Below are 14,150 nucleotides of genomic sequence, written 5' to 3'. Positions count from 1 at the left end.
GTTGAAACAAAAACACTTCATTTACTTCTTCACCTTTGTGCTTTGTTTGACCTTCTCTCCCTTTCTCATATATTCAAACGTAATCACAATCATATACATAAGGTAGCTAGTCACAGTTCAGAAATTAAAAGGCTGATCCCAAACACTGACTCTTGTCATAAAAAATATGGCTATTAAGATTCTTAAAAGCTAAACCCCTTCCCTCCCCTTTCTAGGAAATAAATTACACATAAATTGGGTTTTCTAACTTATTTTCAATGTGATAAAATCTAAACTTTAAAAACATTCAAGCATCCAGATTCTTATCACTAAGCTGGAAAATTTAAAGTAACAATAGTTATTTGAATAAAACCTTTAAAAAGATTTGGAGGTCATAATGCCTTTTGAAGGTAATATTTATAATATCTGATTTCAGATAGTAGGCACTTATAGTTCAAAGTAGAGAAGTATTACTCCGATGTTAAAAACTCCAGTTTAAAAAAATAGCTTGGATCAACAATCTAATTGCTTAAATCTATTTTTATGATGGTTTTAAATCCAAATATTTTGTGTGTATATTTTAGAACCCCTCCCAGTCACAGGCATTCTGTTCCTTGGCCTGAATTTTGCCTACAAGGCTAAAGACATAATAGACCATATTAAGCAGTTTGTATCGAAGTTAAAAATAAATGCATAGACCTGACTAGTTATCACAAACCTAATCTATTAACTACACAGTAAAGTTAGATAGCAAAACTTAAGGGGAAAAGACATCAATTAGTTGATTAAATAGAATCGTGAAAAGCACAATAGTTTGAAAACGTAAAAAATAAATTCAATCCTTAGAAGACATTTCTAGAAATTTATAGGAAATCTAATTTAAATAAGAACATAAACAGTCATGTAAGATTACTGGAAAGACAATGAAGAGCTGCCTGTAACATACTCCACCTGGCACTCTCCATGCCAATTCTATGGAAAAATAAAACTTTCCCACCTGTGTTACAGATACTTCTCAGATTTCATAAGCTGCTCCCTGTCTATACAAAAACTAAGTATTCAAGTTCACCAGGATTCCTCCTCTTCCTATTCTACACTATCTCACAAAGGAGTCCTTGCTTCAATTATCTTTACACTAGATCATCTATTTTCAGGTTTTTCTCAGCATGAGTGAAGGATTCAATTGCTTACTTGACATCTCCATTGGACCTCCCACTAGCACCAGAACACATCCTCTTCCTACTCTCAAGTTCAAAGAACTCTGTCTTCTTCCAAAGTGCCTCAGTTTAGTGAATATAACCAGAAGCTTAGACCATATTTCTGAGAGAAATCTGTTTTAGTCTTACCTTATCCGATCAATTAACAATTCTAATATTTCTTCCTAAAGTGCAAATTTAAAATTTTCTCTCCCTTTCCACTGCTATAATCCTAAACAATCGCATTGTTATCTCTCATATGGACTGTTCCTAACAACCTCCCATTAGCTTCTAGGCCTCTAATTTTAATGCCCTTGAATCCATTAAAGAGTGGCTTAAAAATAAATATATAAATCAAAAACCCTGAGAAGAAAAATAACATTTCATCACATTGTGCACAAGATAGGATAGTTAATGGGTCCCAATTAAAGTTTTTTAATGTGAAGGCCACTCCAAGAGGTTAACCTGTAGAAACATTCTAATCATTTCAACCAATTCCTTTGTTCCTTTGTGATTGGAATAGGGAGGCAGGACAGACCTGATTTAAAGGCTACAATCTCAAGGGCTAACCAATAGCTTTGGCACTTTTCTAAAACCTGTTTAGATTTTGATAAAGGCCCCTACCCAGAAGATATATAAGCCCCTAGACTAATACATTTAAATGGAAACCTGCTATCAGGTCCCCTCTCACCTTGCAGGAGTTTTCTTCTCACTTACATAATACCTTATTCTTGCCTTCTGTTGTCTATGGATTTCATTCTCTAAATCTGAGACAAGAGCACACACACACACAAACAAAAAATCAACATCGAGCTGCTGGGGTCATAGTAGTGGGGAAGAATCTGGCTTTGCCTTGGAGCTGACACCTGCAGGCATCCCCTGCCTTGATTAGCTGCTAACACTAAAATGGATTTTTTTTGGCTGTAGAGGCCTACAGCTTACACATTCCCCATCAACCAGCAGGAACAGAAATTCAGTTTTGTCTTCAATTCTAGTTTCACCAACAGTAATCATCTTCCTGGGTCAAATTTCTCCAGTCAATTAAATAGTTCCCAATGCATAAGATCTCCTTTAACTTCAGAGCTTTTGTTCTTACAAAATATTTTTTAAAATTTTATAAGTTGGTATTACAACCTCTCCCCGCCACACACACAATTTCAACCTTTAGTTACCATGACATCTTAAAACAGTCAAGTCAGAGCAGACTTTCTATGAAAGATTACACACATGGCTCAAAGCAAGCATTTTCTTTATGGTACATGGGGAACATGAGAGATTACTATTAGCACGACAAGGCTCAGAGAAGGGGGAAATTATTTCTAATAATTTAGTATTTCCATTACAGGACAGACTTCATTCCCAGATTTATGTTTAAAAACAAAACCCAAAAAAAAAACAACCCTCCAATCCCTGTAATTTGGGGTTTTATACATAGCAAATATAAACAATAAGCAATTATATTGAAGGACACTACTTAACCATATACTTTGCTGTACATTTTTATGCACCTATTTTTGTATTCCTTATGCATGTCATTTACTGTTTCTAAGTTTCCTGAAGTTTAAATGGTAATGAAAATTTATTTCTCTCAGTTCCACATTTTTATGGTTTCAAGACACTCTGAAAATTGATTTCATGGGGCTGAGGATATAGCCAAGTTGGCAGAGTGCTTGCCTCACATGTATAAGTTCCTGGGTTCAATCCCCAGCACCACAAAAAGAAAAAAAATGATTTCATATCCAGCTTCAGTTACATGCCATTAGAATTATTTCTTAAAAAACTCACTGGTAGAACATTTACAAATAAAAATAATTTTATATAGTCAAAATAGTCAATAATATAAGTCAGGTTAAAAATACATTATTTAAAGGCTGTTTACACCTTTAAGCCTTGAATCATAGCTAAGTATTTAACAGTACAAACGTCATTAGATAGTGAAAACCTGATCTTTACTAGAGAAAAATTCAAACTGTGAATACTTTGTTGTATTCTTATTTAACAAGTTTTCAAACTATTTTAAAAATGAGTTTTAAAGTGGGAGAACAGTAAATGAGGAAAAATTATAATGTTATTTTAATATTAGTCTAATAGAAAAATAAACTAAGTAAACATGTAATATACTCTGCATAAATGACACCAGTAATGATAAAATTTAACCTAGATAATAGAAAATTTGATGGTTACTGATAAAGCACCCATTAGCTCAAATCAGATTGTCCAATAAGATAATTTATAGAAGTACTTTAATATCTAAAATGCTTATATCACCATTTAAATATTATTCATTGCTATTAGAATTGTTAGAATAGATCTTTAATAATTTGCACAAAGATAATCTCTTGTCAACAAACTAGGACCTTGTGTAAGTGTGTGTGTATGTGTGTGTGTGGGGGGGGGGTGCTGGTTCTCAAGACTCTCTCCTTTTCAGTCAGAAATTTGATGTAACATACTGATTGTTAAACAAGGAATTTTACTTGTTTAACATCTGACATCTACTAATATACTGTCACAATATACAAATCTAAGAATGAACATTTTCCAGAAGATGTAATGTTGCTGTACACTACATAAACTAGAGTCTGTTACACAACAGCCCTGTTCCAACTACTGCAACTATGGAGGAGACTTTCTCCTACCAAACTTGAGAATGTTCCTAGTCTGAGATACTATAAACTACTATCTAATTAAAGTCTTGATCACAAACAAGTATTTACACACAAAGCAGTTTATATTTAGAATGTGTAATGTCAGTGGAAATTAACAAGTGTATACAAGAAAGTATTTAAGGGTAATGACAACCAATTCCAGTTTTTAAAGTGAAAACTAAAACAACCCTTTTTATTTTTAACATATTTTCAAAGTTAAGAATAAACCCAGAAATGTTTCCTCAGAATTAGTGTTACCATAGGCATTCTATTTAGTAACAGCACTGATATCTATTTTAAAAAAACATTCTCATTTTCTAAACAACATTCAAGATACCCCTTTAGATACTGAATTAATATAACTACTTTTACATACTCAAATTCTCAGACTAGATTGTCATGCGTTTTCCAACTGTCTGAATGACTTGTGAAGCTAACCAAATCAATCAAAAGAATAAAGAAGGAGAAAGGTTTTAGCTAAGATATTTAGTATGCTATCTTTCTTCTGGTGCAGGCAGAAGGAGACCTTTCCTCAGAGTTATTCATTAAATTTAATATTGGTGGATTTTAGGAATTCATTCGATTTCTTTTGGATTATACTATTTGCTTTCATCTAATTTTAATAATACAAGAATAACCATATATTCTGATTTGCTTGAGATTGTTCTGAAACATGACTATTGGCCCAAAATAACTACTGATAGTACCTCCTTCCCTTTCCATTTGAAAAGTGTCCCATTTTACACACTTACTACCCATTCTTATTAAGAAAAAAAAAAAAAGCCATGCTGAATTTTATAAGCTAAAACTTAAGACACTAATATACACGGCTTAGAAATAACAGATGTAAAACAAAAGATTAGAACAAAAATTATCACAGAAGAACTAGATAACCTGATGCAGAAGAGTTTATCTTTTTAAATGACAGATTCAACAAGAAAAATTAGAAACGTGCAATTATAATTTTTAGAGCTCATTCCAATTGTATCACCCACCTTTTAATATATGTAATAAATTAATATTTTATACCTCTGACACGTTTTAAAATCTAATAGTGTTTTCATGAAGTTCATAAATTATTTAGCATTTCCACCTTTTTTTGGTATGAAATAATCATCTGGAATTTAGGAAGTAATAACTTCCCACAAAAGGAGGACTATTTGATATCACTATTGCCATTTTACTGCTTCAGATTAGCAATGAGCAACATTTAGATCAACAGTTTTACAATTCTCTGACCTTCTTATTTACTAAGCATCAGAGACTAAACATAATTTCCTTAGAAGAAAGTATAATTTTTAGATATGCCAATTAGTCCCATTGCAATTTCAGAAAAAAATAGCTCATAAGTAATCATTCAATAACATCCCTTATTATTTTCAAACTATAAATATTGAATATCTGGATTTTGCAATGACATCCTAAAAATCCATTCTAGTTTCAGCAGAAGTAATTAAATTAATGGGCTCTTACAAGTTGGCATCCATAGAGAAGACATGTTTTATGTGTCTTAATTTTTTTTTAATAACTCCTCAGCTATATGCTATTTACATGTAACACCACTTCTACATGTAAGATTGGGATAATTTCAAACTTTGCACTTCTAGTATAGATTTACATAAACAAAGGTGGGAGAAACAAACTGCCTTAAAAATTATAACTATTTTCATTCTGAGAAACAATAACCATATTTTTCCAAGAAAAGACATTAGGTTACTACCTTTAAAGTTCAAGTTCCATCACTCTAATATATAAACATACTTGGATATGAAATTTCAAAAAAACCACACAAACACACAAGCTCTAGGTAGAGCTGTAATAAACAAATTCCTTTTATAAACAAAATTTTAACTGAAAAGCCACAGTAGATGGAAAAAAGAAAGGATATTACTTGGTAAAATCCAGTGACATCTACAATAGTTTTACAGCACATTTAAGCATTCTAGGGTTTTATATCTTCACCTGCCTTCCATTTTTTAGTTGTTCCTTATAAAATTGTCAATTATGAACACAGGTTTGACCTCAAACCTAGTCCTGAATTTGAGTGCCTATAAGAGCAAAACAGCTCAAATCTCTATCTTAATATCATAATTTAAAAAAATTTGGGGGGGTTTGGAACGAAATGCCCATCTAAATGGGAAAAAAAGCAGCAATATGTAATTATATAATACTTATTCATTATGTGGGAAGAGTTTTTTTTTTTTTTTTGGATGATACCCAGAATGCACTTACTTTGTGAGTTTCCTCAATTAAACTGACTTGGACCAATACTACCAAAAGTTAAGAATACTACATAAGGGGCACACATTTACAATTCTGCTAGTCTTAAAGGCAGTAAAGCAAAAGAAAATATATCAAATATACACGCATGCCTTACATAACTTCCATTGAGCTACCAATGGCTTCTGTGCGATATTCCTTTTTTCCAAAACCATATTACTAACTATCAAGAAAGAAAAGATGAGATTAAAAGTAATGGTACTGAACTGAATTGTTTGAAGCCAGTGCCCCACACGTGGGGAAAAGTGCATTTAGTTCAGCAGCAATACAGCACAGTGTGAAGATATTGTGCTTAGACAGATATTTTAGAACTGAAAGATGTACAAGGCAAGTCAAGATATAAAACCATAGTACACTGTTAAATAACCTTGAAACGTACATATATTGCAGTTTTCAAAGAAAGACATTCATTTCATTGTACAAGGATAGGGAGAAATCCTTAAAGTTACCTATTGTAGTTTATGATATAATAAATACATATCTATATAGCATTGTATATACATATATAGAATGTGTTTATGTGTAATTTATTTACTTGCCAATTTTTTCTGTTTTTGTGGATCTGCGACTTTTAGGAATGAAAAAAAAAATCCAAAAACAAAACTCCTTTTCACTACAAATATCTGTTCCCCTAAACTTCAGAAAACATATTTAAAACAGGAAAGGTCTCAAGATCCTCCCCTTACTCAAAGACTCATTTCAGATATTTTGCTTCACAAACTCATAAAGGAATCAAAATTAAAGGAATTATAGATCTTTGTATAATTTCACTTTGCCATTGTTTCAACGAGCAAATATCTTTTAATATTTATACTAACTGATGCAAATTCTTTAACAGAGAATAAAACTCTATTTGACTGATTATAACAGAGCAAATCAACAACAACAACAACAAAAATCCAGTGATTTACTCTGACTGTAAACAATATATAAAAATTTAAATCTCAAATTTCAAAATAAGTTAAAGAAAAATTCTACCTTCAGGGCCTATTTCACTATAAAGATCTCATAATTGGTAATGGGAAAATGTATACGAAAAGTTGCAACAAAATCGTTTGCCCATTATTTTTCCTAAGATAAACATATCTAACTATACTACTCCTGTCCCTTAAATTTAATAACTTCATAATTTGTTGGCAAATTTTTAAGCAAACTGGCATATCAGATTACAAACAGAAAAACATCAATTTCAGCAAAGAAAACTTATAAGCCTTTTGTACAGAATTTTAAAAAATCTAAATGGCTATAATTCCTCTATTAGCAGAAACACATAATGCAGTCTTTATAAATCTGCCATATATATCAATATCTACATAAATAGATACAGATATAGATATGAAACATTAATGGCAGTCTATTTTGAACAGTGTGTGGGACCAGCAGATTTGTATCAGACCATGGCACGATATGGACCCTGCATTTTTAAGAACTGAATGATGAAAGAAGGTCCCCCAGCAACAATCTGAGGTGGAAGGTGACTGAGTGGACAGTTCTCAATACTCATGATTGAAAGTTTGCTGCAGAGAGCCAGCTCAAAGGGAAGGCTATGAAGGTTAGGGTTGTCATTCAAATACAGTTCTTCTAGGTTTTCCAGTGTACCTGTTTAAAAAAAAAAAAAAAAAAAAAGTAACTTAAACAAAACTAGTTACTATTAAAAAAGTTCAAGTAGGAACATCCTAGGCATTATATATAAGATATATTTCCTACTCTTCTCTTGGTTTTAAAACTCTTAGAACCATGGATCCCAAACTTCATTGCATATTAAAATCAGCTGGGGAGATTTTTTTAAAAAAAAACCAATGACCAGGTCACACTCCATTATCAATGTAATCTGAACCTCCTCTTTTATGGTTGGTTTTTAAACTTAGTTTTTTGAAAATGCTCTAACTTCAGAGAATCTCTTTGGGACAGCTTGGCATGCGCGCGTGTATGTGTGTGTGTGTATTAAACTCTAGAAAAGAGATTATTATATATTCAGTGTCTATGTAATCACAATTCCGTTATAGACAATGTTATAATTGCTCATAATACATTGAGAAGTTATTATTCATTTCTCATAAAAAGTTTTAGTTTTTGTTACTTTATAGAAATCTTTCATGAAGAAAGTTACTGCATATTTGACAATAAACCAAAATAAATTCATGCAGTCTTTCAAAAAATTTTCTTAAGACTATCTTAAGATGGTCATACCTTGAAGGCAAACTTCTTAACCAATTTAATGAGGCCAGCTGAGTAAAAATAATAAGAACTTAAGTAGAAAGTTGCTTGGGCATTATGTAAAATTGTGGATGTGTAACCGACGTGATTCTGCAATCTGCATTTGGGGTAAAACTGGGAGTTCATAACCCACTTCAATCTAATGTATGAAATATGATATGTCAAGAGCTTTGTAATGTTGTGAACAACCAATAAAAAAAAAAAGTAGAAAGTTGCTTCATGTGTTTTCAACTTTAAACATCAAAATATGGATTCATAGTAACTATTTATTAGAAAAGCAGTAAAAATAACAGCTAGCAGGTAATGAATTTCTTTTACACATAAAATATTACCCCTCTTTAGAACAACCCTATATGAAATAACTATTATGCTTATTTTACAAGTAAGAAGATTGAGGATTTGAGTTTGTGTAGATTATCCAAAGTCACAAAACTAGGAAGTGCCAGAGTCAGATTTTAAATTGCCTATCATCTCCAAAACCATTCTTAACTACTAATCTATAATGCTTCTGGGGCAATACACTTTTGAAGGCAGAATAATATACATAGAATTATTAAGAACTCAGTTATTTACTAGGTGACCTTAATTAGCTCTGTGTAAAACAGTATTACAACTTGCACTATAAAAAATTCAAGGTGGTCATGATAATTATATGAAATAGTGGATATAAAAAGACTTGGCAAAATTCTAAAATATACCCAAATATTGATATGAATCAAACATTAATATTAATCCTAAAGCTCCATAAAGAAATGTTCTTTTGCTACAAGAATTACTAATTTGATTCAAGTCTATGTGATTTTTTTTTCAAATTTAGAAAACACAAAATAATTCTGCTAAACTGAGATGACATAAAACCCATTGGAAATAGAGATGTACTAAAACATTCTCAAATGTAGTATTAATTCTAACACCCCCTAAGGAAACAAACAACATCAAACAACCCACTAACACTAACCATTGGTACTCCACAAAAAACTCAGCTTACAAAAACGAATTTATCTGAAATATTGTTTGAAAGTACAACAACAAATTACTAGTAGAGTTAATAATCCATAGGGTTCTTACCAATTTCCTCAGGAAGATGAGTAAGTAGGTTCTCTCCAAGGCCTAGATGTGTGAGATTGGTAAGGTGACCAATGCCTCTGGGAAGAGTGGTCAACTGGTTGTTTGTCAAGACTAATTTCTAAAAAATTAACAATAAAAATAGTTATATACACATTTTCTACAACCGATATAAATTTAAAATAATACCTCTACAAAAGAATAAAATAGGGAAATTAAATCAGGTGAGTAAATTAAATTACAAGATTCTCTTTCAAAAAATATCATTTGTTAGGACAAATGCAGATTACACAAATTTAAAACTCAGCCCTAATCCTGTAACAGAACTATCTATCTGGTCTAAGAATTAGAAAAATGAATTCCAAAAAACTATAATCATATAACTATAAGGCCACTAGCATGATTTACCTGTAAATCTTTAAGATAAGCAATTTCATTTGGCAAGGATTCTAATTTGTTCTCCTCTAGATCCAACTCTCTTAACTTCCTAAGGTTTCCAAGACCATGGGGAAGCTTCTTCAGAAGATTGTTTGATAATATTAGAACCTACAGAGAAATAATTGACAGTTTGACAACACATGAAATGGAATTTTATATACATATATATTTTTTTACCATTGTGTGGCTTAAAATTTATAAGAAATGCTAATTTTCTAAACAGTGAATATTAAAGGTACCTAAAAATTTTTTAAAGCCCACTAGTTATTGGAAAATTTTTAAATGTCAAATTCAAAGTGAAAAAGAAATGTCATTATAACTAAATTACAAAAATAAAAAATAGTTACAAATGTCTTAACAAACCATCTGTTGCAAACAATCACTTAAAAAGGTAGCAACTGACTTACAGTCAACCCACTGCAGTTATTATTCATGGTATTTACTACATTTCAAGGCATTCTAAAAGATATAAAGGGGGGAGGGGGAGGCTGAGGAAGATGGTCCTTGTTTTCAAAGAAATTATAAACTACCAGAAGAGTAGGAGACAGTAATGAAAATTGGAGGTGGGGGGATGGAACAAACACTAAGAAAGACTTTCAAAAGATTCTAGCTAATTTTTTAATATCCTCTTATTTTACCCATGCTTTCAACCACACAACACTGTTTCACCTAACTAAATTAAACAGGAATTTTAAAAAACATGATACAGGAAAAAATTTAAAACAGTGTAAGTACTATTAGTAAGCTTTACTAATGAAAACTTTAGGGACTTAGAGGCAGAAGCAATCATCCTCGACTGAGGAGGTGACAATGAGATGGACTTTAACTATGGGAAAGAATTTTAAAAAAGAGGATGAGGAGGGAATTTGAGATGCTAGAAACAACTGGACTAAACAGACAGGAAAATTTTTAACAAATAGCAGGTAAGTGATTTAGGATGGAAATTAGGCCAGAATCATAGATGAAAAGGTTCTAAAAGCCTATCTGAAGTATCCATAATTATTTTGGTAAGGATTTGGCAAGTACAGTTTTTATTCAGTAGTATTGAACTTAACTAATTAATCCAATGCCTGCCTCATCATCCTAACAGAGTCATATGTTTAAGAGAGTTCTTATAATGATCATTTTAATTATGATCTTCACTCAAAGAGAAACTGTTAACTTGAAACTCTCTAAGTGAGGTAACTGAGGAAGAGACCAAGAAGTTTTAAATGTTCATTAGTACTCACTCACCTCAAGAGAAACAAGTCCAGATACATCCTCGGGGATCTTTGTGAGCTGATTAGTGGCTAAATTCAATTCTACCATGCTGGTCCAAGTTCCAAAGTCCAAAGGAAGTGATGTTAACTGATTGTCCTGGCAAAGACAAAAAGCAGCATTCCATATGGAACCATTAAAACAAAGCTCCATATGTACCTTCTTTTGGGAAAGAAGAAAATTTTTAAACAGAAGCCTTATTCTCCTTTTTGATATCAGGGAGGAAAAAAAAAAGGCAGTAACAAAAGCAACAAGCTTCCAAGATTTTTTTTTGTACAGTAAGTAGGCTTTTGCTTTGAGTTTAAAGAGGAAGTTTGCTTCTTATGTGAATATTAGTAATGGAAATACAAAAATACTATTCAGAGAAACCACTGGAGATTTCAAAAACAATAGTGATACATTTGATGTTTTCTTTATTTCACAATAATGTACAGAAACCACTCAAAAAAAAAAAACAATGAATGTTCAAATTAAGATATGAGCACAATGAAAGAAGATATATATTACGGTCCAAAAGGAAACCCAGATGAGCTCAGGAATTGAAGAGATGCTGAACAGTAAAGCAGAAGAGAAAGATAGGATACATTCATCACTAAATAATAAAAACATGACCTTTTTCCTGCTTGCACTTTATTTATTTATTTTAAATCGGATTGAATCCAGGGGCACTTTACCGCTGAGCCACATCCCCAACCCCTTTTTGTATTCTATTTAGAGACAGGGTCTCACTGAATTGCTATGGTTGGCTTTCAACTTGCAATCCTCCCATCTCAGCCTCTTAAGCTGCTGGAATTACAGGCGTGTAACCCATACCTGGCACATATTTACTTTTAAGATGCCCTTTCATCAATAACAACTCTAAATAAACTATTACACTGGGAAAGGGTGATAACACCTTTGTCCCAGTTGGGTATCAATATGCCAATATGTTAAGCTCTTGGTCATGAAATTATTTTATGTTCTTTTGTTAGTGTGTATTTAAAAATTGTTCTGCAATACTCATGGATTACTTGTCTCATTTTACACAGAATCATCAATATGAAGAATCCCAATTAGTGAACGTATATTTGAAAATTAAGTTTTTGTTTTGTAACACTGAAATTTATTAAAAATATTTAACATTACCCATATTTGCCCAGACTACCAAAAGGTAAAATGTGACAAAGTATTTTCCTTAAAAAGGATTTACTTTGGGAAAGTAAATCTTATGAGAGAAAGAAAACGTCAAACTTCATTTTGATTTCTTCAAGAGAAAGCTGTGTTAAACATTTATAAAGTTTGAATAACAAGGCAAAGTGCTGTACAAAGTTGTTTTTTTTTTTTAAATTGTTGATGAACCTTTATTTTGTTTATTAATTTACTTATGTGGGATGCTGAGAATCAAACTCAGTGCTTCACACATGCCAGGCAAGCGCTCTACCACTGAGCCACAATCCCAGCCTCTATATAAAGTTTTATTATTTTACTGAAAACAAGAAGCCTTTCCAAGCTAACATATTGTAATAATGTCAAATTCATAAAAATGTACAATCAAATGCAAAAACTAGTGAATATCTAGACCACTATGTTCTAAAACTATTACTATAAAATGCACACGCAAAATTAATGATGTTTACCACCATATTACTATTACTGCATATATTAATTATGTAGCCATATTAAAATTTTTTATTGAGGTAAGATTTTTAATTTACACTGCTTCAGTCATTATATACTTCCAAAGAATCATCATAAAAGATACATACTATATTTATGACCAAATATAGACAGAATCAAGAAATTGTAAATTTAAATTATAAAGAACAATAATTATGTTGAATGGTTCATCAAGGACAAAAAGATGTAGCATGATATAAAAAACTCTCTACCTAAAATTGGAAAATCTAGGTTCCTGAATTCCTACCTCAGCCATGAATTAGTTATGTGGCCAAATATGCTGTCTTCTCTGTGTGCAAAGTTTATTACAAATTAAATTATTGGACTAGATAAATCACCATTTCTTTACCTCTTTCACAATAAATTATTACTCATGTGAGATCCATTCACTGTAGAGTATATAGATAAGCAAAAATAAACTACAGATCACCCATAAATAATTCTGATACCCAAAGACATTTTAGATATATTAAATATCTAAGTATTCAATATGTAATATGTAATTAAGCATATGAAAAACAGCTTTAGAAACTATCGAAAGAATTTTTTTACATGCTATAACTTCCTAATGCTTAATAAACTAATAATATTGTAACTAGTACTTCTTCTATAAGAGTATCAGCTCCACAGTATTCCACTTTAAAAAAATTAAATCCATAATAGTAACAAGTTGGTGCCTTTAAAAATGTTCTGCAATAAACATACCTACAACCATGTTCATTATTATTTCTTGAGGACTAATTCCTAAGGGTATACACAATTGTGAGACTGTTTTATCTGATTTAAAAACTGTCCCAAAATATCCTTTGTTATTTTGTTATAAGGTGAAAGGACACATTATCCATACCAATAGAGAAAATAGAAATATCAAATGCATTTGTAACACCTCCTCTCCTCTGAATCAAACAGCTTACCTTCATATTCAGCTTACTTAATACTTTTGCTCTAGAGAAAATTCCAAATGGGATTTTATTGATTCGATTGTGTTCCATGTTGAGGGAATAGATGGTAGAAAACTGAGATGGACCACCCACTGGATACAATTGGAAGCAATTTCTAGCTAAAGTCAAGCTATTCAGTTTCACAAGACTGGATAAAAGACTCTGTAAAAAAACAAAATAAGCATAAATACTTAGAACTGAAACAAACTTAATTTGAATAGCACAGCAAATTCCAAACATAAATACTTCAAAGGGCCTTGGAGGTAAGGACCCATAGAGACCAGTTAGGCTTATTCTAAGACACTTCAGTCACTACTGAGTTCTAACACGCTGTCACCTTGCCTTGTAGAAATGTGTAGAAAAAGCCCGCCCCCCCCATTGTTTGGATTCAGTTTATTTAAAACACTCTATGACATAAAGAATGCATTTGTGAGTGAGAAGTACCAAGGGTGGCTAGTCTGAGACTGCTTAGAAGT

General features: G+C 31.7%; 1 protein-coding gene across 3 annotated transcripts in view; it reads right to left on the bottom strand.

Moving 5' to 3' along the window:
- Positions 1 to 2,371: 2,371 nt before the first annotated feature.
- The window catches only part of Shoc2 (SHOC2 leucine rich repeat scaffold protein), a 99,090-nt gene continuing 87,311 nt past the window's right edge, over positions 2,372 to 14,150 (bottom strand). For all 3 annotated transcript variants that reach the window (XM_026389188.2, XM_077799029.1, XM_077799030.1), the window contains exons 5-9: positions 13,648 to 13,836; positions 11,054 to 11,176; positions 9,791 to 9,928; positions 9,386 to 9,503; positions 2,372 to 7,699 (exon numbers count right to left, since the gene is read on the bottom strand). In XM_026389188.2, the coding sequence (XP_026244973.2) occupies positions 7,491 to 7,699; positions 9,386 to 9,503; positions 9,791 to 9,928; positions 11,054 to 11,176; positions 13,648 to 13,836 (777 nt within the window). In that variant the 3' untranslated portion in view covers positions 2,372 to 7,490. The remainder of the gene's footprint in view (positions 7,700 to 9,385; positions 9,504 to 9,790; positions 9,929 to 11,053; positions 11,177 to 13,647; positions 13,837 to 14,150) is intronic.

This window comes from Urocitellus parryii, chromosome 5 (assembly GCF_045843805.1).
Source record: "Urocitellus parryii isolate mUroPar1 chromosome 5, mUroPar1.hap1, whole genome shotgun sequence".
NCBI classification, from domain to species: domain Eukaryota; kingdom Metazoa; phylum Chordata; class Mammalia; order Rodentia; family Sciuridae; genus Urocitellus; species Urocitellus parryii.
Note: the sequence above shows the minus strand (reverse complement) of the source record. Positions and strands in the feature narration are given on the sequence as shown.